The sequence below is a fragment of the Pomacea canaliculata genome, linkage group LG12 (genome assembly GCF_003073045.1).
Source record: "Pomacea canaliculata isolate SZHN2017 linkage group LG12, ASM307304v1, whole genome shotgun sequence".
In the NCBI taxonomy this organism is placed as follows: domain Eukaryota; kingdom Metazoa; phylum Mollusca; class Gastropoda; order Architaenioglossa; family Ampullariidae; genus Pomacea; species Pomacea canaliculata.
The window spans coordinates 7,562,518-7,586,869 of NC_037601.1; the positions used below are offsets into that span (position 1 = coordinate 7,562,518).

The window sequence follows — 24,352 nt, forward strand, 5'->3', positions numbered from 1 at the left end:
GGTCTGTAACGGCCTTTCTTAACTGGACAAATATGGCCGAACGTTTTTATATAACGGACATATAAAATCTTTTAATTGCTAGAATTGTCCGAGTTTTGGTCCTTATTTGTCCAGTTAAGAACGGTCTTGCTGCTGTATCTTTGTGTCTGTGTTTAATGCTTCAGACTGTGGACGTTCTTCATAACTGGAAGCAGTTAGAATGTAGAAATTGGGAAGGGATCTAATTGGCTGATTGTATTTCTAAATTTAAATCACTTCTCATAAACAGTTTCAAACATTATTTACATCTTGATTGATACCTTGATTGGAAGCTGCAGAAACAAAAAAATTATTGTGCAACACCCCAAAATGATTTACATTCTAAAGGCGGAGATGGTCGATTGTAACGACTTTGTTGATTTCAGAAACCTTAATGGCATGAACGACATTTCATACCATCTGGATGGTCCCTCAGATCATTCTCAGTTCAAGTTAGATTAGCATGCTTCTTTCTTTCGCTCATAAAAAAATGTCGACGAATGTGTTTGTGTGTTGTATTTATCGTACCAGTATTAGTCATTATTACACGCCAATGAATTCTTTAATTCCACTAAACGAATGTCTCTTGTGATAAGACGTCCATCTTTTTCTTAAGCCATGTATATCCTCTCTACAAAGACTATCATAACAGACGAAATAGGATAGGGCGTGTTTCGTAAAGCAGCTCGATCCTACCGTCAGCGAAACCACGGAGGTAGTATTTGTGCCACCGGTAGTCACGTCTCCGGAGTCACGTGATAGGATTTTTATACCGTGACAGTCGGCTGCCTTTTCAGGAATATAAGCAATGTTTCAACAGGATAAATAAATCTGTCTTACTCTTAAACTTCATACAACAAATTATTGATTGACAGATTTCCCAAACAATCTATTTAGCAACATGGACCTATGGTGAATGTGTCTGGGTTAATGTGCCGGTAGACCTTTTAGCTGTCACCTCGATGTCCCGGTATTGGCTCTTGATCCAGTTCTCCCTATCTGTCTTCATCTTTCTTGATGGCACAGTTCATTTCTTTGTATTTGGTAGCTGCTTTGTATTTGCTAGTAGAAGCAATCAAGATAGTCTGCTGTTGTATGATCTTGACCACTGTGTTCTCTTGCCACCGCAAGTGTAAAAACACCCATTTTTCGATGTATTTATAATGCGTTTTATGTGTCTATAGGTTTGATAATATGTGCATTTATGACCGCCAAGAAATATTCACACGTTGAACAGACCAATTGCTGCCTACACAAGAGAATACATGTATTAACATCAGTATACTGCATATTTGAAGGGCGTCTCGCCTGTCCTCTTCAGAATTTTTGTGCACAGACTCCGAGAGTCTTTTGACCATCAGATCGTCCACATTCCCTTGTTATACTTAATATTGATAAAAAGGAAATCGAAATATGACTGCATACAACAATGCAGTGTTTATGCGTGCGTGTGCGAGAATAGAGTGAAAATGAATAGTGTTTTATTTTTTTTCCCCCGTTATGTTTCAGACTGTCGGCATTCTTCACACTAAGAAGCAAGGAAATGTCTGATCAGCTGTGTTATTTTAAAAAAATGAGACTTAAGCTTTTTATAATTGTCGACGAACAATTTGAAGGAACCAACAATATTTGGTAAATGGTGATGAAATGGCTGAGCGCGGACAACTATACTCCGTCCAGTTTTTGGACGTGCCTTTTCTTCTTTTCATTCACTCGTTCAAGTCACACGTGTGCTCATTTCTCACACAATGAGGTGAAAACTGCACGCTTTCCACGTCTTTATTTGCACGAAAACAGTTCTTTCTGATGATCAAACTTTCATATTCTGTTCAGACATAATTTATATTGGCGGGCATGTCAAAGATTATGCCTACGTGCATGTATAAGTATTTTGTTAATTGTTCGTTGGTCTTGCATGTTGGGACTATATGCATTGACTGCGTTTCTCGAGCAGACGGCACAAGGCGATGGATAAATCTGGTGTGCGCTCTGTTTATTTTTTTCTTATTTAGTTTTTAATTGTCACGGTAGGTCTGTACTGCTATCATAGAATTTAAGATTTTTCACACCAAACAAAACAGCACGTGAAAGTGACCTCACAAATTTAAGGCTTGCATGTTCTGGGCTGGGTTCAGGAGCGTTAATTCGTATCTTCCTTTTTATACTTTTTTCCCCCGCCCATCCCGTTCGTGAAATGAAATTTCTGGGCACTTTCCATGTACAATTAGATGATACAAATGTTCATACAATTCTGGACACATTTCAAAGACTTCAAGAGAACGTGCTAGTCATTTCCACTGCAGGCGAGGAAAACAGGAAAGTTGTGCACATAATAAGTCGTATATTTTGTTGCCGTCAGACATAACATACAGTATATATATATATCAGTTCAAACATTTATACGCACATGCTTAAAACCTGTTTGAATGATCAATGGATTAAGTGCGTCATCCAGTGGTCAAGACAATATTTAGCAATAAAATAGGCAGCTAGTTGTTAATATGATACCTGCCTCTGCCTGCATGTTTAAGTCGGAAAAGAACCCGTAATGAAGGGCTATAGCTAGGGGCATGGAAGAGCTCACTTGATTCCCCATATCGCCGAACAATTTTAAGGCGTTGAGACAGCTTTGTTGGAGGGTGAAGGTGCCATAGAGTGGTGGGAGGAAGATACGAAAATCCCACTATAAAATAAGGCTGGTGAGTTGCGCACGTGTAGGAGGAAACATCAATGATAAAACATCATCGCACTGCACTGCTATTGTAAAACCTGTGCAAGCTGAAGCTACGAGTAATAAATGGTGATTTTACCGCATTTATCTACAAAGCAAAATGACAGACAAATGAACAGCATTCAAGAACACTCAGAAAACCATTAAACAAAAGAAACAAAACTTTACATCTTTATTTCAAACCAACAATAAGCACTAAGTCAGCAGTCAACAACAACGGCGTCTAACTCAATCTTGATCTCAGTTGACCCTCATCCAGGTCACACAGGAAATGGGTTGTCGCCCTTGTCACAAAAATGGCTGCCGCTGTACCATAACAATATCACAATAAGAAGTTGATATTTTTTGAAGACTATTGGATTAATTCCAAGTGCTCATAGACGTTTACGTGTGTTTTCTTAAACATGGATTGCCATTCAAGCCCATTTCTTACGCCAGAGTTCAGGAGACTCTCCACTTTTCAGGGAACACCTAGTGGTGTCTTCAACAAATTTCTAAAGAACTCACCCTTAAAGTTTGTGGAAGCGGGGTTCCAGCGTGGATTAACAGACGACGAGGTTGTGTGTCCGGACTGCCGTGCCTCGTACAAAAACTGGGAAGGTGAGTCTCCGATTGGAGTTCATCGTGTGATAAGCCCGAACTGTCCATTTGTGAACCCACCTGCTGTAGAAGACGCTACTGAATCACCTGGAAGTCTACAAGAACTCGTAGGTAGGGATGTGAGGCGAAGGCTGTTCCAGGCATCGCCAAAGAGTGACTTTACCAGTGCCATTGCTGTTCGGAACACGATCAAACATCCGATCAGACCCAAATGTGGTGGCTATGAGATGCATTTAGCCAGCTGTCGCCTGCAAACATACCCAGAAATGAGCTCAAGGAATGAAGAATGGGCAGAGAATGGGTTCGTGTACAGACCAGAGACTCAAGATGTGCAATGTATTTACTGTGGTGTGAAGTGTGTGTTAAGCGATTGCCCCAAAGTAACTCACCAGAATGTGTCACGAAATTGTGCCTTTGTACTCTTGTATGATGTTGGAAATATCAGCCGAGAGGATGAAAAAACTATCAGGACGAAGTACTTCCTGCAGACACAGAAATCAGAACCGTTGTGTTCCCAGAACTTTGCAATTGTGCATCCACATTTCGAAGACATTAATGTTCGAAAAGCCACATACGAACATTGGCCTTTTCTGGTTGCTGAATTGTTCTCAGCAGATTTGATGGCAGCAGCTGGATTTTATTATACAGGTAAGTTGGTAATTGATGATCATAGCAAATTAAACACATGCACATCTATTAAGGTAGGTGCTGTCACCTTGAAAAATAATAGATTTTCAGTGTCATATAATTAAATAACCTAAAACTTAGTTGTCCCCTAAACAGAAATTTGTTTGCTTGCTAGAATTGATTTTCTGCTTATAAACAGGTCATGTACCTGCAGATATACACGCTGATATTCTTTTCCTATCTTCGTTTAGTGTGTTAGAACTGCTGTTCATAAGGGTCAATTTTTTTTCAATTCCTGCAACAGAAAATTTGACATGAATAAATAATTAAGTCATAGGAGATAAATATAAAATAAATTTTTAAGAAAGGAAGGAATGAAATGAAACTAGCCGTTGACCTGGTTTAGGTGGAACAAGTTATTTATCACTGGGATAATAGTGGCCAACTTTGGCATCTGAGCAGCAAAACAAAACACCTCATATATTATTCATTTATGTAAGCTGTGCCAATGGTAGTTTAGATTCTTGCACTAGCATTTGCTACATCTTGTGCTGAAAGCAGGTTCTGTAGGCTGTTAGTGTGCTTGACTTTTGAGAAAAAGATTGCTGGTTCAAGGCTCACCCAAGCCTGTAACTTACAGTGAAAGTATAAAAATTTCCATGCCCACCCAGCAGATGGGTACTATAAATTGACATAAAAGCAGCATAAGGGAAGGACTGAGCTTGCTTTGCACATGGTGTTCTTCAGACATATTGAATGAGGTTATATGAGTATGTACCTTTATTTTTGATTGATGGAAACTGTTCTTTTCATAAGAGTGAGGTTCCAGGCTGACGATAAAGACCATGTCACAACTATTATTAGCAGTAAATAAGTATTTGGAATTTTCTGTAATGTTACATAAGAGATATAATATTTTGGTCTAACCCATCTTTTAGAGATGACCAGTGTTTTGTATAAAAAGTTCTTAATGTGATGTTAATGGCTTATTATCTAAAGAGTATTGCTAGCTGTTGTGAGAATAAGGAGACAAAATCAAGGGACAGAATTTGAGGTGAAGTCTAGAATTACTAGAATTAGAAACTCAAAAGACTAATTTGCACTGTTCAACTTTGTTCTATGAATGAACAAATTATGATGAAAAAGCTTTAATAACTAAATCAGTAATAAAAAAGGAGATATCTATATATGACAAATCAACTTTTGCGATTCACAAATGTCTTTTTATCTAACAATATCAATTATTTTAATCCCCAAATTAAATCCATTAGCATAGAAAATTGGGTTTATCAACCCACAGTCTGCTTCTGAGTAGATTTTCTTTGTGTGGATCACAAAAAGTAGAAAATCCTAAAGAATTTGTTGAAGGGACGATCAATAGAATCATGCATGTACTATGTTCGTAAATAGGTATCAGTCACAGTGACGATCAGCAAATATCTAAGGAAAGAGGCTGGCTGCTTTTCTAGTTTTCTGTTCAGTTTTACATTCCCTTGTTCATATGTTAGTAGTTGCTTAGGTTGGTTTTACCTTTCTCTCAATTTTTTGGATTTACATTTGATACTGTTGATCATTCTATTCTTCTAAACAGACTTCCACACTCTTTTGGTATTGATAATATTGCTTTGTCTTAGTTTTGATCCTATCCCATGGACTGAACCCAGACTGTTTGTGTGAATGGTGTATGCTCAGATGCTTCTGTTTTGAGATATGGGGTCCCGCAGGGATCTGTCTTGGGTCCAATACTTTTTGTATTGTATACGTCCCCTCTATCTGATGTTATGTCATGCCATGTCACATGTGAGTTATGCTGATGATACACAGCTGTATCAGTCAGCTCCTCTTACTGAACTCTCTGGACTACTGAGACAGACACAGGAATGCATAGCTGACAAAGTCCTGGATGCTCCAAAACAGACTGCAACTGAATGACAATGACTGAACTGCTAATTGTCTAAAGAAATTCTTAAGTCATTCCTCTCTCTCTCATTCTCTGTCTATAAACAACTCAGCTATTCCTTACTCCACCTGAAGCAGTCCGGTGGCGCAACGGTTAGCGCCTGTCACCACTACAGTGAAGGTTGGCTGCCCTAAGTTCATTTCTCGTCTCGGGCACGCTGTTCTTTCTCTGCACGTGGCATCTGTTTACAGGGCTAGCTGCTTGCCGTAATATAGCCTTAGTTGCTGACACGGCGTAAAACACCAGTTCCCCCCCCCCCCTTTACTCCACCTCTGTTTGCAGCTGGGTATCATTCTTAGTTTGACTTTTCATCAGCATATTCCTCATGTCTGCAGAATTGCTTACCTTGAACTTCGTAGGATCAGTACTATTCGTCATTATCTCACGACTGATACAACTAAACACAGGGCTTCTGCTAAGGCTAAATTCTTTGGGGTCCCAGGGACCCCTTCTTCAGATTTTTAAGGGGTCCCTGTTCTTCGCCCAAATTTGAAGGGGACCCCATTGACGAAAATTGAAGGGGTCCTCCGAACTTTTAATGCGTACTGTACGCAATTTTCTGTGCCTTTGTGCTATCAAGGATGGACTTTTATTAGCTGGAATTCACAAGAATCTTCTTGACAGAGTTCAAAGGATCCAGAATAATGCTGCTTGCCCCATCTGCAGACCATCTAGATATGAACATATATTATCACCTATCATTTGCTCTCTTGACTGGCTGCCAGTAATGGATCTTATAGCCTACAAACTTTCCACTTTGACTTGGCTGTTTCTGGCACTGGCCCCCTGTACCTCTCCGGACTCACTCCCATTTATATGCCCCCATGACCTCTTCGCTTATCTTCTGACACCAAGTTTCTGTGAGTTCCAGTAGCAAAAACAAAGACTCATGGATGGAACTCTTTCTCCTACCAAGCCCCATCAACTTGGATTACCCATCAACCTTCGACTCTTGATTCTTTAATCACCTTTAAGTCTAAACTTAAGACGCATCTTTTCCTAACCATAACTTGACATTACTCTCTCCTGACCACGAATGTGCATAATGTGTCTGTGCTTTTTTGTAGGAGTGTATGTGTGTTGTAGAAGTGATTGTGTTTGTTTTATGTGAATAATGTGCATAGTTGTTGATGATTTAGTTTACATATTATTTATGTAAAGCACTCTGAGCAAATCTTTGGAAAAGTGACAGATAAAACTTCTTTATTATTGTTATTAATTTTTTTTCTTTGGAATTCTTTCCTACTGTTTTGAGACAGAGAAAGAATGAAGTATAGCTTTCAACATCAGCATAAGTGTTAAACATACTTTTTCAGGTCTTTATATTCTTGAACCATTCACTTTTATTTTAGGATGCCTATGGCATTTCGCCATGTCAGCTTGTGTACACTGCATATTTTAGTCTTCTGGCCTATTTTTCTGTTCTCTGCTGTTATATTCTTTGCCAGAGCTCCTGGACTGTGAGGTCTCCACTAAGTCAACTGTTTTAAGTTTTTTGATAGTATTGTATTCCACTTAACTAGATCTCAACTAGACACCAATTTCAAAGATAACTGGTTCATTTAAATTTCCTTTCTGGCATTTAGACTATTTAGCATTTTTTTCTGATTGAATGTTCTGTGCTTTTTTTTTCTTAGTGGCTAAAATTATTGTTGAGAAATACTAGTTTATGGTTTGATAAAAATGAGCAATCTTGATGATTGCATTGTTGTATTCTTGTGCATTGGTATTATGCGTTGCTTACTGTGTACATTTCGTCCTGGTAGATATGTAGACCTTGAGGGACAAAGTTTATGATTAAGTGGTAAATTGATTTTTTTTCTCCATCCCACATACAATTGTCTGCTTCCAGAGACTGTTATGCTCTTGAAAATAAAAACTTATAATTTGTTCCTAGAATATTTGTTTCTAGCATAAATCTCTTGGCAAGAAATTTAGGTATCAGGGGTAGCAGCGAGATGGTTATGACAGTGCACTCTACTGACATTATGGTCTTTTGTATAGTCAGTAACTCGTACATTTATAAAGCACTGAAACATCTATTGGGTTGTAAATTTAAAAAAAATGACAAAGCTCAATGCAAGATACTAATTTCTCAAATGTAGGCAAGAACCCCTCACTTTCCATTCTTGAGATACATGCATACAAACATTACCATGCAAAGAAAGAGGTCACCAACACATATAGATGTGTTTGCATTGTAAAGGCCTCAGCCAATCGAAATTCTGAGATCATTTTTTAAGCAGGTGTATATGTGTACAAATGCAACATCACAAGTTTGATTCTCTATGCATGATGATATTTGAATGCATTTATATTAAGAACAAATGGGGGCTATCTGCCCAGATTTTGAGAAATAATTTTTTGCACTGGTCTTTATCCAGTCATTAGAAAAATAATTTGTTATGCATCAGACCTTCAAATTATTTATAAAACCCACTTGGCAGTCATATAACTATAGTCTTGACCTGAGTAGATAAATGTGGTAAATGGATAAATGATAAGAATAAGGTGAAGAAAAGAAAATTTTTAGAGATAATTTACTGGCAATAGTAGTCTTTGGCTCTTTCCAGTTTGCTCAAAATATGCTTAGTCAAAAAAAGTCTGCTGGATAATCAAGGAATTTTGAACCATAAAGGGTTAAACATTTATCCATTCAGCAAATTCCTTCTATTCTTTGTATATAATAAAGTAATAAATGTTAAATGTTATATAATGCTATGAATATATTGTGGTGGTACTTTTGCAGGTTACCTGGACAAGGTGACTTGTTATGCCTGTGGTGTAGCCTTTCATGACTGGCGTGTAGATGCAGATGTGTGGACACATCATGCCAGTGCCTCACCTAAATGCCACCATGTTGTGCAAGAAAAAAACAGTGACTTCATACAAAAAGCAGCTCAGACTAAGGTAACATATCTTATTAGTCTGCTGTCAGTGCTATGATATGTTCTATTGACAACAAAGAATATATAGGAATCTTAGTGTCATACATACCAAAACACTGTAAAAGCTGTTATGCCATGACAGAAAGTGAACAGACAGCCAATTCATGACATCTGCAAGAGTTATTTTGAAAAATAATGACAAACAAAAACTTATGGAAAAACCCAAGTAATTTTTACATCACTGTAGACATTAAAAATAAATGCATAGTGGAAAGGAGGCAGAAAATTATTAGTACTGAACAGCTCAATATTGCATTAACATAAAATTATAGCTCAGATAGCATGTTCTTCCCAAGAACATAGTAGTTGAGAGATGCCTGTATTTTTTTCAGCTCTTTTAACAGTATATGAAAATTTACATATATATACTAAATATCAGGCATCTGGTGCCTTTCGAGAATTTCTATATTGAAAGTAAGTATGTGATAAGGTATTTAATGTTAATTATACTTTTGTATCAAACACTTTCACATGGTGATTTTATATAAAAACACAAAAAATCACAAAATGTATTCCCTAGTTTACATATTCCAATCAAGCATGTGACCCCCTTTCCTGTTACCTTCTCCCCCTTCACTTCACACACACAAGGTATGTATTATGTATTTCCTAGAATCCATCTTGAGGTATACACAGAAACAGTTCCCAGTTGCCAACATTCTTCTGATATGCAGGTCAATTTCCACAAATCTTGCAAATTAATTTTTGCATAAAACATCACGTCATCAGTTTCTGGTTCTTGCACATCACTGCTTCCCTCCCATCAAATTCCACAACAAATTGTTTCTGCCTAAAAGAAAAAGCCAAAACCAATAGCAATTTTCAAAGCCTTCACCTCTACATGAAACCTAACCTTAAAATATCATTAACCATAGCCTAAACCACAACACCAAACCCTTCCTATTGATGTCCCCAGTTTTTATGAATTATGTTCACACACACAACAATATCACAAGTCTTCCCCAAAGAATACACAGATTTCAACTAGATCATTTGTGCCGCTAGACAGAACATTTCTACCTGTAAGCAAGTTTACTTTTTCACAATAGTTTTGATCATGGTGTGGAAAAAATCCAGCATTCTTTATGAGCTCTTCTCTAATTTATTAGCTTACATGATTTTGTGGAAACTTAAGTTAATCTGCTTTACGATAACTTTCCAGTTAAATATTGAGAGACAGTCTATCAAACAGAAGAATGGTGGAAGACAAGTGATTGGTTTTGAAAAAGTGACTAGAAAACATTTTTTTTTTAAATATACTTTTTGTAAGATAATAACAGTAGCTACAGAATGCTGCTGCAGAATGATATATCACATGTTGAGTTGTGTCTAAAAGGTCCAAGGTGACATTTTATCTTTGTTTTGTGATTTTTACTTTGCTTAGACCAAATGGTAAGGAAACCATCTTCTTGTGGATTTTTCATAATTTATTAATACTTACTTTGCTGATAATTTTATGAATTAAACTGTTGTTTAGTAGATAAACGAAATATAACATTTCACAAGATTTTAATTGGCTGTTTATTAAAAATATTTAAGTTTTAATTTGCAACTGCTCCCTTTTCAATGATAATTCATTTTTACATTTTCCGAGAAGGCAATCGATCATACTTTTAAGAATATTAGAACAAAATTTCCATTGCTGAAAACGTCTAACAGGTCATTTACATTTTCAATAACGACAGTAATGATGTACTTACAGATGGTTGGTAGACCATGGCAGGGCACACTGGTAGATTAAGTTCACAGCCAGCAGTGATTTGTAGAAATTCCAATGAAAATCTTGAAATTAAATAATATGAGAACTGCTTTTCGTGACCACACTTTTTAAAAATGTTGTTTTATTAAATGGTAACAGATCTATTTCGTCTTGACTGCTTGAGAATGACTATAGCCAAACATACCAAGCCAGATCAACACGATCGTAGATACTATTTTACAAGAAACCCAAGACGTTTTAGCTGTCGAAATCAGACTGCACGATTGTAGCATTCATCTTTGTCTTGCAGTTTTTTCCCCTTGCAAAACTCCTTTTTCTTCACGCACCAACTACTGGAAACTCAGCCATTTGTTAACTTGCTCAGCGGACGGAACCCTGCTTCGTTGGCGTCTTTTTTCATTTACTTCGCAGAATCAAAGATCAGAACATCAAGTTTTTTTTAACCATCACTGTCTTATGAAGGTTATTGTCAGTCATGAACAGTACCTTTTTGGCATCCATGCAGGTTCTTTTTTTTCCCTGCTTTTTTACTAAAATCACTGTTGAAAATCTTTGTTTCTGTAGAAAACTGGCAATGCAGCGTTCTTTGATTCGTTAAACTCCTGTTGATGTTGGAAAAGAAATGCACATTGTGGAAGTTTCAACAGATGTATGTATTTGTTTCCTTCTGATCTTTGTGTAGCTAGCAGAAGGCAGAAGTGATCTCCCAATAAATGGAGTTGTCTCTCATGAAGGCATCCAGCCAATCAGAAGGCTTTTCTATCCAGTTTGGGCTTGCTGTTGCCAGCGAACTTAATATGGGTTCGATGGTTGGCCAAAGTCAAGGTGTTATTTCTGGACATTGGGAAAGCGTGATTTTATTTTTGGAGCTTAGTCTCGAGGCGGGAACCAGCCTGCGGTTTGATGAGGGTCTGTAAGGGTTGGAACCATTGGTGATAGCGTAAATTTTAAATAAATATTCAGTTTTGTGGTTGAAATAATTCATTCGGATGTAAATATAGTGAACCGTTAACGCTTACAGTTTGAAAAATCTGGATACAATGTTGAAACAATTTTAGAAAAGCAAGTCAGTGTAACCCGAGAGGACATCACTGACCATTGGGCCGTAGAAGATAATTGCAGATCTTTACAGGCGTTTTGTTGATGACCTTTACATTGATGGTCGGAAAATTGTTTTCTTCTGATATGTATCGTAGAAACACTGGGTCCGCTTTACCTGGAAGTACATGGCCACAGCATGCTTTCAGGTCAATAGCATCTTGCTGATAGCGTACGTAATTTAAAAAAAAAATAAAACATTAAAGGGAAGTTTTAAGTTTGCTTCCTTTTCATCTGGTCTAAATGGAAAGTGACTGACAGATTACCTTGTTTGCAACGTGACCGAATAATATGTTTAAAATCCATAGGCATAATGACTCGTTTAAGTGTTAAAAGGAGAAAGATTTTTTGCTCCTTATTATCAAAGCGGCCGCACAACGTATGACCACAATTGGCTGTGGAATATTTAATATAGGGGACAGTATGGATGCTATACTCTTTTAGACTTTAAAAAAGCTTTTGACTTTATTCCTTTCAATCACTTTTAACATCCTTCTCGCTGCTAAACTTTTTTTTATACGAAATCTTTAGACAGTGTTAAAGAATATAAGCAAATTGCATGATATTGTCTGATATACAACATTTTCACAATGCTTGCTACAGGGAGAATTTCTGGGAGCATTATTTATGCTATGTTTTAATTATAATTATGGTAAAAATAAAATTAACTATAAGTATTTCAGTGATAAGCAGCATAATAACTCGCTAGGATGAAATTCGTGAGTAGAGCTATACTAAAACACATATAGGAAACTCACAAATTCTGTTTAACCCTCTAACGGCCGCTACGCTATAACAGGCCCCAACCGAAGTTTCGCTATTTATAAAACGCAAACCGTTTATCACATTTTGAAATTTGTTGACTTTTACACTTTAGGAGTGGACTCATCGTGGATGCAATAATATTCAAATACCTGCAAAAATCATAGTGCAAATTAAAATTCCATCGTTAATCACCGGCGGGTCCGTATGGACTTCACGTATAAATGCCGCGTGTTTACGAATTTATTCAAAGAAATAAGCTTCGTGTGATCTAAATTTTCCCCTCGCCTATGTGTGCCTGACCTAACAGTATTTCTTGTCTCTGTGTCGAATAGCGTCCCTTTAGAACCTATTTTGGTGTTCACTTCCCCTGTCTTCATCCGAGAAAATGCCTCGCGTAGTGGTGGACCCGACAGAAATTGCTTGCTTATTGTACGATGATTTCAGTAGTGATTTGTGATATCATTATAAAATGGACGAACAAGGAGGGGGAATAAATTTATGTCGAAAACTTGAAGAAGATGACTAACAATGAATTTGAGTGCTTTATGATGATTTGGGCTTGTGTCTGTAAAGCTCAGGATGAACCGATAGAATGGATGTGCAGCAAGAAGCACGGGAAGAGCTATTTATCCAAAAGCGATGTTCAAAGCTAGATTTATGCAACTGAGGAGAGTGCTTCGGCTCCTGAGCGATGTCAAAGGTGACCCGATGAAAAGCTATCACCAGTCTCTGAAATCTTTGATGTTTGGATAGATAACTTGAAAGAATGTTACGAACCTTCAGAAAATGTGACTGTTAATCAACAAATAGTCGTCTTTAGGCGCAGTTGTCAATTCAAACAATACATTCCCAGCGAGCCAGGGAAATATGGTACAAAAATCTGGGTCTACTGTGACACCACAACGCCTTGTTTTGAATTGCCAAGTATACACTGGAAGAAGACCTGATCATCCAAGAGAACAGAACCAGGGTGAAAGAGGTGTGTTGGACATGATCTCTGGGTTGGAAAATAGTGGAAGGAGCATAACGATGACAACTTCTTCACTAGCGCTAGAAACTTCTTGCTAAGAGAAACTTCTTGCTAAGAAGCTTACTTTGTTGGGGACTATTCGTAAAACCAAACAAGGAGATTTCACATGCTCTTACAGAAACAAAAGGGAGGCAAACAAATGGTACAATGTTGACAACACCACGGTAGAGAAAAAAACTCATTTTATTTGGGACTACAAAAAGAAAAAAGGTGGTGTCAACACAATGGAGCGACTGATTAATTGCTCCACCACGAAACTATTTAAAAGAAAACTATTTTCATGCTACGGGGATAGTCGCATTACACACAGTCTCTATATATCCCGTACGAATATCGCGAGCCATCTGCCATAATAATTATATAGAACACTTAATTAGCTCTCTTCTTACCCCAAGGAAGATGAGCATGTAGGTGCTGGCATACAGTGATTACAAAAAGGCTTGTATCAGTAAATGAAGTAAATTATTTTTTTAATTGGCCTTTCTTTTACGTGACGAAACGAGGTCAGCGTGAATTTATCGCCTCTTATTAGGTCATTTGACTCATAAAGATCTTCATAACCTCAGCATCCTCACTCCTTTTTTTTCCTCCCTCCTGTATGCACACATAGATATATATCTTCTGCGTACGTAAGTGCGTGCCTTCATGCATGTAAGTAGATTAACAAAATAAATGTATGAATTTTATTTAGCTTTTTGTTTAAAAAGAAAGCATTTCTGTTTTCAGCTGATCGTGAAGGTGATCAGACCTGAGGGGCGAGAGGACGGGGTGCCGGGTAGTCGGACGTTGGATGTGGATGCTATACAGGCAGCTTATGCACGTCAGTACACGAAGGAACAAATCCTTCATGCCGTCACCAAATATTTCGTTATGACGTGTGAGTGTTGGGAATGTGAGCAGTTTTTGAATGTCAGACACTTTAACTGTCAGTTAATCATTACTTTGTCGGTTTAGAAAATGTTCGAATTCCAGAGGCAGTTTGTAAAATCGGTTGTTTTTTTTTAAAAAAAGTCTAATCAGTCAGATCGAAGTTAAGCGGGGACTGAAGAATAAGAAGGTAAACATTGAGGATGGTTATTTGTCCGGAGAAGGTTTTATGTGCTTCCCTCGCCTGTTGCAGCCAAATTTCCAACTGAGAAACTGTTGATGGGCATCCTCATCGCGGCCGATGAAAACAACGACGCGAGGAGGAAGCTACGGCACGATTTGCATATTCAAGAAACAGCAGTGCAGGCCAAAGACCAGGAGTTGCAGACCAAAGACCAGGCGTTGCAGACCAAAGACCAGGCGTTGCAGACCAAAGACCAGGCGTTGCAGGCCAAAAACCGGGCACTGCATATTAAAGACCAGGTTATTCAGGTAGGACTAAACAGTCTTTTATATTTTTCCCATGCTTGTCGCTTTTTCATGTTTCAGACTGTTGATCTCTATGGCTTGTGCTGCTACAGTTTATTTACAACCCTTTGAGAAATCAGTAGCTAGAACATTGTTTATTCGAGAAGATGTCGTGTGACACATGCATGCGTGCTGGTCTGTTTTTCCATGTTCCACTTGTCATCACTCTGTGCGAGATGACATGAAAAGCAAGTTAGATACTGTATTTCAAGAGGTGATTAAAGATTCGGAGGGGCTAGAGCAGTGGTTCTTAACCGGTGTTCGATCGAACCCTAGGGGTTCGGTGAGTCGGTCTCAGGGGTTCGGCGGAGTTAACACAAGCAGATCAAAGAGACCGACTCAGGTGTTACGGCACCAGTGGAGATATATTTAAGATTTTAGCTTATCTGTAGCTGAGTCGACTCACGTGTACTGCCATTCAGCTACACGAAGGACGCGAGGTCACTTGTTTTGTATTCACAGAACTGTGTCACAACAGTTACAGAACTGTGTCACAACGGTCGCAGTTTTGAAGTGACATCATCCTTTACATACGTCAGATCTCGCGAGCTGTGTCGTCAGTGTCATGACCTTATATGGATGTTTGTCGCCAGCCGACATCACACGCACCTGTAACACAGGCATGTAACAGCACTGAGGGAAAGCGATACAAAGAATTCAGGTTTCTCTTTCAACCTTACGCAGTATCACTGCCATTGTTAGCGCTGTATGCAAGTGTAACAGTATCTTGCACAGCAGGGACACACAGAAGTCTGACGCAAGAATACACTCATGTACACACATGCAAACGCACGCATGCATTTTTTTTAATTATTAGACACATTAAGGCAAACACATTATGGATGTTTTTAAACAGATTCTTTTTTGAAATGTGGAAACAAGAGTGTCATTCGTTTTAATTGTGTTAGCCTCTGTGTCATCAACTTTATTTTCCTGGAGAAACATTGAGATGGTTACAAAAAATGGTCTGGAAAACAAAGTACAGAGTTCCTTAGACATGACTAGCAACACCAGTCCTGCACATTGTAGTCTTGCTTGCTCTCACACAATGCACCTCGACCTTCCTCTTCCAAGGATAGCCTTTGTCGTGACAAAATCGGGATTCAGAAGCATCGACTGACTAGCCATATGGACGAGAGTACGATTAGGCAACTATGGCGCGACAGCGAAATTACTACGCTGGGCATCGTCTGTCAACATATAATTTAATGAAGGCGTCCCCATTTGTAATCAGGTCTGCAAGAAATTTTAGCAGGGATTTCTTTAGAGGGAACAGGCAAGAGGAAATGAGCTGGCCAAGGATCCAGAGATACACAGTCCCCCATCCAAGGATCATGCAGGGCATTAATAACTTATTTGTATGCAGAGGGTTATGTTCCTCCATCAGAATTATCAAACAACATTGATGACATACTGGATTCGTTCTCCTCAGCAAAATAGGATAACCACTGTCCCTTGTATACTGACATATTAAAAGGTAAGGTGTCAAACTTCTATGCTCAGACCATTTGCCTGGTTTTCTCTGCAGGAGGTGATCCTGGAGAAAAATCAAGTTATTCAGGAGAAGGACCGAGCCATGCAGGAAGTTATTGAGGAGAAGGACCGAGCCATGCAGGAAGTTATTCAGAAGGACCGGGCCATGCAGGAGAAGGACCGGGCCATGAAGGAGATGGACCGGACCATGCAAATGGAACTGGATCTAAAGAACCAGGAAATTGAACGTCTGCGGCAGCAGGTGAAGAACTTGGTGGCTTTTAACAACAGTCATCAGCCATCATCTCAGCTACATGGTGAGTAGAGCTCCTTCAGGTATTCAGTGTGAGCTTAAGCATTTCTTTGAATCATAAGTTTTTTTTCCATGATTTCCTTCAAGTGACTATGGTTCACCCATTCAACTATTATATATTAAAAAATGCTATTCCTTTCACTAGATAGAAGAGGATTCTGTTGTTATACTCATTATAATTTAACACACAACATTGTTTACAAGTATATAAAAGATAGTATGAATGCAAAATATAGCAGCTTTTACAACAATTTAAGGGTCTTCCTAACAGATATTTGAGTGTGTCTATTGTTAGTATGAAAGTCACATAATTGATAATTTATGTCTGGGTAAGAAGGCCTTTAAGAGTGAGCCAAAAAATATAAGGCTCAAGCAGCTATATTCTGTGTCATTCTTTCTATATATTAGAGTGAGAGTATGTGCGTGTTTGAGTGAGTGAGTTTATGTGTGAATAGATATGTGTATACATGTATAAGTCATCACATAAGTGTGTAATATATGTACACCATATAACAGTGGTTCTCAAAGTGTGGTCCACGGACCACTTGTAGGCCGCACATGTAAGCCCGTGACTGACAGTCATATGTCCGCAAAGTGATGTTTAAATCACCAGATACGCTAATTAGTCCAGTACTGATTTCACATAAGTTTTAATTTTATCAATGCCCAACTGCTCGTTTGCATAAAAGGCTAACCAACTAAGTCTTTATGTCACAGTGCAAGCATTGCATCACTGAACTGCATCATCTATTACCCTTAGTAAAGCAGTGCACTTCCTTATTTTTAATTTTTATGTGTAATTTCGCAAAGTATGTTATCTTATGTCAACTGATTACTATACTACTGTCACAGAAGTACATTTAGTTTTGAATTGTAATGAAACAAATGTGGCAATTTAAATTTGAAAGTCACGGTACAGGATGATTTTAGGCCTTGGTGGTCTGCTGTATTTTTTACTTTAGTAAAGTGGTGAAGGGTCAGTAATACTTTGAGAACCACTGCCATATAAGACACTGTGATAAGGTGATTCAAAACTGGTGGGTGTAAACTGAACTCCACATAAAGCAGAAATTGCTACAGGAAAGGAGGGAAACTGATTTCACAAACTTGTGCAGCAAGGATATGGAAGAGAGAGAAAAAAAAGAGAGCTATGTTATGTATATGATCATGAATTTAATGCTTTGTATGTTCAAGTTTGTTTGAGCAACCTCAGACATTCATTCAATCATCACATCACTAAAATCATCACCACATAGTAATTTAATTTTATTTCCCTGATCCCCTTTCACTGAACATGTTTTCTTAACACAGCTGCTCTGGTTGTTGACCATAATCATCATATCACCTTTGGTGACTGCCTCTTAATATTAGCAACAGTCAGAATTATGCAGTAAATACCTCTCGTTCAGTGTGTTAATGAATTGATTCTATTTTGTTCAGCACTGGCTTATTACAGTGTCTGCACCATAGATGCAAAACACATGATTAGGTGAGGTAATTAGCAGCTGTCCTTGAAAATTAGTGGGCAGTCTGGTACCACTGGAAGGTGTAATTACTTGGCCATTCACTGCTTGCTTCATGGAAGTCAACAAACATGTAAATCACATTTTACATTATCAGTAATATCTAACTAATTGAAACCATCTAACTGGTGAACATACAATAACATTACTGAGTACTGAGTAACTAGTCTTGTTGTCTCATTTACAGATGCAGGTGACAGAAAAATCAATATCCTGTCTCATAACCTAAAAGTTAACATTCTTAATGCTTTATGTTGTTTCAGCTACAAGTGAAGGCCAACAACAAGCAGGTTGTCAAGAGAGGGACAACATCCCATCACCCATTACATGTAAAGTGTGTCTCAGTGCAGAATCTTCAACTATTTTCATGCCATGCAGTCATGTCAGCACCTGCACAGAGTGTGCCATTACCTTATACTCTAAACGCCAGCCTTGCCCAGTGTGTCGAGGAAAGATTGAGAAAACATTGCCAGCTTTTATCAGCTAAATTCATGTTTTGTCAACAGAATGTGCAAGTTGATGTCACTTGTTTTGCCAAGAAGACAGACTCTGGTGGCAAATATTTAGTTTGCCTGCAATACTTGAAGGAATTTTTCAGCACAGGGTGTAGATCTGAAAACTATTTTCAGCTGAAAAACAGGTCTTGAACTGCAAACAGGAGTTAATTTGCGCAAATCAATGATGTTATGAAGCTTAGAGCATCCCCAGTACACAGAGGCAAGTTACAGCCTTAAATGGAAGGGAAAAAAGCTTGTGCTTTGATCTGTTTAGCTGAGAAGAGTTTTTCAAATGATGTGAGGAGCATTCTGAGATCATGTCCTAGCAATCTGTTCATTTAAATGGGTGCAGTGCCTATATCACCTAAATGCACTGTCAAATATTTCTGGTGATGAGTTGTGAAATGCATATTGGAAGATGCTTACTGAACTGTTTGGAAAAACCAGTTTGTGCCATAAACTACAAGAGCAGCTGTTTATGTTGGAGATCTGTGTTTCCCATACAAGGTCTTCCAGGTTACTTGTGATCTTCACAACTTCCATAAAATATGCCCAGCAGATTGCAGGTGGTTTCACTGAAGCAGTCCTGTCCTGATCTCTTTGTAGAAAGGACTCTTCAGGCTGGTGTATGAACTGCACAGGTAATGACATTGAAATGGCTTTATAAGGGTAGTGCTTCTGCCTCTGGTGCATCTAAGACATGTACATATTTGAGAAGATTGTGAAATTGGTGATTGTGTTCATATGACATGGATGAGATGTTCATGTAGGAAGCATTGTGGCACAGTTCCGGTGATGAGAGAAGATACCTGCACCAAGGTTTTAAATACCTTGATGTCTTAAGCAAGCTACCTTTGATGGAGGGATGAAAGTGACATCCTGTGAAAGGTTTAGCATACTTCATGGAACCTTATCAATGAACATGCTGTATAAAAGACATTCAGGTGTCTGAGTGGCAGCATACTTTATTGGCAGAAAATGTGTTCTTATTACTCATATGAACAGATGTCTGCTATAACGAAGAGGTGAAGGAAACAAAAGCATGGAAGCATAAGAATAGGCATCCAGGAGAGAGGTCGTAATTTACCACCCTTATGAGGGTATGTGATGTGCAGGTGCAGTTGGCAAAAAGCAGCATAACATGATTAGAGCATTGGTTATGAACAAATGACAGATTTTCAAGTCTTAGCTCTGTGGGTGACAGTTTACTGCCAACAAAGATATATCACTGCTTTTTTCTGTGGAATTAGTGCTTTTGATTTCATGTTTCCTAACATCAAGGATGAGAAAAGCTAGCATGTGTTGTGTATATTTAAGTTTTAGTATGGGCATGTGTGCATTGCATAAAAAACTTATGTTAGAAATCAAAGTGACAGTACAGAAGATGGTGGTACAGAATGTGCATTCCCTCTCTCTCACACACACAATGCATAGACATCCAGATACATATAGGATTACATACAAATGAACTTTATTATTTTAATCGATTTTTTAAACAGTTTAAAAATGAAGATTAAGTGAAGGAGGTTGTGCTAGAAAATATCAAAGAAAGGTCAGAATTATTGGTCAACATAGATATGTACATAACTTCCCTATAATAAACTTGCTATAAAGTTTGCATTCCTCTTCAAGAACATTAGCAAGTAAGAGGACAGTGACATGTTGCACACTGCCTGCTAAATCCACATCATGTGTGTCATACTACAGGCATGTTTTATTGACATGTCACCGTTGTGGCATTTTCTTATGGGTCCTCATTGATTTATCTTATGCAACATCATAAACACTTCAACCTGAGAGAAAATATGTTTTTGACATTATAAGGATGAAAATGTTCATCAAAGGTCAGTTTGTGACCTAGAATCCAAATGTCAGAAACAGCTACAGAAAATTCACCTTAGACCAAATGTTGGAGGCTAGTCATGGAGAGGTTGGTAAGCTAGAGTTAAGCTAGTTGACAAATAGTTTAGGAAGTAACTGGACTTATGTCAGCTCCTTTGACACATTTAATGAAAACAACTGCAGCTTTCAAGGAACTCTGCAGCTTGTCCTGGGCTTCTCGTTGATCACTTGTGGTCTAAAGTTGTCTATGAATCCAAACTTGTTTGGCAATCTGAGCAATTGGATATAAACTACAGTTACAGCATGACTGCATGCTGCCACAAAATGTTCAAGATAACCACACCACAGCAGCATTCTGCTTCATTCACTGCCACTGCATACACCACACTGTGCTACACATCATGCTAGCATTTATTTGCTGTTTTTATTATACTATAAAGATATTCATTGTAAATTATATGATATATTGTGTGTGTGTGTGTGTGTATGAAACATAAATGTGGAAGCATTTTTGAAGAGGAATGTTCAAGGCTATATTTTGACAAACTGTAGTAGATAGCATGGGGCTCACAAATCTATGAAAGGCTTAAAAAGTCTTTTTAAAATATAAAAATGTGTTATGCTAACCATAAATAGGTTTAGTTAATTTATCATAAACTTTTTACTATGGTTACTAATGATGCTAAATTATGGCAGTTGTACACCTGGTTGTTGTTTGGGTAAATCTCTAGAAAACATGGCAGCACCATCTGTAGCATACTGATGTGTTCAAATTCATGCAGCCATTCTTTGAAAGGCAGCAGATCCATTAATAACCATATGCACTAAATCATTTTTTTCTTAATTCAACACCTGAATAAACTATTGCAGTGTGTGAAATAAAATGTTGATAAAAACATGCTGAAAAGGTTAATATTCTTTATTGATAATACTTTTACTAATATTGGTAATAAAAAAGAGGAAGACTAACTTGTCATTTCTGAATATTACATCATTCCAGCATCACAGGGAAATAGTCACTATCTCATAAGGCTTAACTGCTCAGATCACATACAAAAGTTTCATGACTTCTTTGCCATTAGATAGCACATAGAAATTCTTCTATAAAACATAAAGAAAAACACCTGGCTTATAGGCAGATAAATGTAAAAAATGCATTATTTTATAACCACAGACATGCAATGAATGAGAAAGTCAGCTCATCTGTGCCACAACAGTAAGTCTATGTTTGAGGCATCGCTTATGCAAGAGACAAAGTTCAAAAACACTTTCTAACTTTCTTGAAGTTTTAGTGTCACATTATAATCCTTTTCATAGTACAAACATAAAAAAGCATGAGACCTAAGATTTTTACAAAAGGAAAAAATGTCAAAATTTAGATTTAAATTCTAGTGAAGTAGATTTATTTGGTAATATCTATTTCTTTTATTTCTGTTAAACATTCTTTATTTATGCCATAAAGAAACTCTTTCATCGATGTTTTTATTGTTCAGTGTCCTAATAATTAGTAGCTTAGACATTTTATGTGCATTTTATTTTATGTTATGAAGTGTGCATTTATGTTGTACATCTTTACAAATTTATTATAAGAGCAATTATACTTTAAAGCATACTTTCTGATTAGGCAGCTTCAGGCTTTTTCCTCTTTTGTGTACTACAACAGCTTTTACAGAGGGGTGGATCTTTCTCATCATCAATACTACATGTATTTATTTGTATATAATGTAATGTGTACATTTCAAAGATGGAGAGATTATTTCTCACTGTCTTAATGAGGCAGTCGCCACAAGATGGCTGTAGTGAGTGAGAGTTAGTTGACAACAGTGTCTACTCTTCTTAGTTTCTTTATGCTTCATGAACAACTATAGGCTGTGCATCTGTTCGTTCTTGTATTGTACATTATCTCCCCTTTCTCCTACACTGATTCTTCCTATTTTCTTTCCTATCACTTTCCTTTTATCAACGACCATGTATGAGGTGTACAAATCTCTATGTATAGTTAAAATTCTGCACTCCAACTCTTATTCTCATTCTCTTCAATATAATTTCCTTGTTTATATTTGTATATATATATTGTAGATTAAGCTGCAAAAGCTAGTCACTTTGATACTGATGATTATTGTAACATTGAACAAATAATATTGGACAGCTGTTAGTGCTTTTATGAGGTATTAGTGTTATATTATGGAAGATCCAGAGCATAAGAAAAACAGCTGAACAACTGCCCGTTAAAGTAGCTGAACAACAGAAACAATTTTTCATTATAGGAAACACAAAAACTCGGACATAATTTCTGGTATAAAGAAATGTCTGTATCATAGAATTTTTTAAATGAACTTTTCAGTTTCAGATTTATTTCTTGTAGAAAGGGGCTTACGCTGACTTACTGACACCACTTTCTTACCATGTTGTTTCTGTCTCTGAGACTATTTTACATACATGGTCTTGTCAATCTATTTGTTTATTTTATGCGTTGTTGTTACCTTATACATTGTTGGGATCAATTTCTTTTTCATGAACAAACAATTTTCCACAATTTGTATAAAATTTATGAACAAAGAGCAGCTTATGTACATTGTATTATAATGTGAACACATTTGAAAAACCTGACTTTTTATGGCAAAACTGTTTTAATATTGAATTTAAAACAGAAAATGCATCACAAATTTGTTAAAATATAAATTTTCTATGTGAAATAATTGTTTCTTTTTCATGTATTTTATATTTTCTGCAACTGAATCAAGCTTCCCCATATATATATATAGATGAAAAGGAAAAAATTTATATCATTTTATAGGTGTGTTACCTTTTGGAGAGTTCAAAAAGTATCTTGAACATGCAGAAACTGGTGGTGTCAAATCAAGCCATTCTCAAACTCCTCTGGTTTTAGTATACAGGAAGTTTGAGTGTAGAATATACCCATCACTCTCTGCCTGTATGAGATATTTATGAGCGCTAAAGATGCTACATCATCTTGAGTGAACATGAATTCTCATAAAACTTAAAAAAAGATTACAATTTTAATGCAGCTGTATTATAAATGTATTGATAGCTGTTGTGTCAGTAGACTCAGCACCATATTAAACACTTAAAGTATATACAAAGCCTTGGAGTTTATTTCATAATTTGTGTTCATATGTATGTGCATGTGCACATGTATGTGTTCCAGCATATGTTGTTGCAGTAACCATGAGGGTTAATATCTCGTCAAATTCTCTAATGACTGCACTGCTGTCTCTTCTTAGTGGGCCAGTAGATACCCATGGCGTGGCTTTGGATGAATTTATTGTCTGGTGCAATGTCAGTTTCTTAGAATGTAGTGTAAGACCAAAGAGATTGTCTTTGATTTTCACCAGAATTCTCCAAGTCCCATATGTGTCATCCATGACAAGGAGGTGGAAACTGTCCTTACATTTAAATACCTGGGCACCATATCTTCAGAAGGAGACTTTGCTGGGATCCCAACACTCGAGCTGATGTGAAGAAGGATCAATAGCACCTCTTCCTTCGACAGAAGCTGAAGTCTTTGTCTCCCAGAGATTTCTTCAGCTATTTTATAGATCCCACATAAAGAGTATGTAGTCCTTCTCATCTGTTTTTACAACAGTTAGTGAGTAAAGGACAAGAACAGGTTCCAAAGTGTTGTATCCTTCTCCAAAGTTCCTGGGACAGCCCAGAGTGCTCTTAAATCTCTGTATAACAGGCAGACACTTTTGGAAGTGTCAAAAATTTTCTGTGTTGAAAGGCAGGTCCTGTTAGGAAATTTTTTTCAGCTTTCATCCAGCTGCCGATTCTGTGTATCTGCATGGAGA

At 37.4% G+C, this 24,352-nt stretch overlaps 1 protein-coding gene and 2 long non-coding RNA genes across 6 annotated transcripts; 1 reads left to right on the forward strand and 2 right to left on the reverse strand.

Moving 5' to 3' along the window:
* Nucleotides 1–2,908: 2,908 nt before the first annotated feature.
* LOC112576781 lies at nt 2,909–3,398 on the reverse strand. The gene is made up of 2 exons (XR_003101910.1): nt 3,257–3,398; nt 2,909–3,055 (listed from the first exon to the last, which is right to left on the reverse strand). It is a non-coding gene; the product is annotated as an uncharacterized LOC112576781 (long non-coding RNA).
* On the forward strand, nt 3,049–23,631 carry LOC112576779 (baculoviral IAP repeat-containing protein 2-like). Of its 3 annotated transcripts, XM_025259492.1 has the most exons (7): nt 3,049–3,997; nt 8,686–8,846; nt 14,224–14,374; nt 14,618–14,763; nt 14,806–14,856; nt 16,421–16,682; nt 18,465–23,631. In XM_025259492.1, exons 1-7 carry the CDS (start codon nt 3,154–3,156, stop codon nt 18,686–18,688), a joined length of 1,839 nt encoding a protein of 612 aa, XP_025115277.1. In that variant the 5' UTR covers nt 3,049–3,153; the 3' UTR covers nt 18,689–23,631. The 3 variants fall into 3 exon arrangements, with proteins under 3 accessions (XP_025115277.1, XP_025115276.1, XP_025115278.1); XM_025259491.1 differs by having other exon boundaries at nt 14,618–14,856; XM_025259493.1 differs by having other exon boundaries at nt 14,224–14,317; nt 14,618–14,856.
* LOC112576780 lies at nt 3,457–11,356 on the reverse strand. Of its 2 annotated transcripts, XR_003101908.1 has the most exons (7): nt 10,585–11,356; nt 9,447–9,674; nt 8,934–8,995; nt 8,691–8,781; nt 4,185–4,271; nt 3,739–3,831; nt 3,457–3,597 (listed from the first exon to the last, which is right to left on the reverse strand). It is a non-coding gene; the product is annotated as an uncharacterized LOC112576780 (long non-coding RNA). The 2 variants fall into 2 exon arrangements; XR_003101909.1 differs by lacking the exon at nt 9,447–9,674.
* Nucleotides 23,632–24,352: the final 721 nt, after the last annotated feature.

What these genes read in the sequence shown, in the direction of transcription:
- LOC112576779 (XM_025259491.1), top strand. Translation starts at nt 3,154, where the DNA reads ATGGATTGCCATTCAAGCCCATTTCTTACGCCAGAGTTCAGGAGACTC. An exon ending in TTAAAGACCAGGTTATTCAG is followed by an intron (nt 14,857 to 16,420) that starts GTAGGACTAAAC and finishes TTTTCTCTGCAG; the next exon opens with GAGGTGATCCTGGAGAAAAA. An exon ending in GCCATCATCTCAGCTACATG is followed by an intron (nt 16,683 to 18,464) that starts GTGAGTAGAGCT and finishes ATGTTGTTTCAG; the next exon opens with CTACAAGTGAAGGCCAACAA.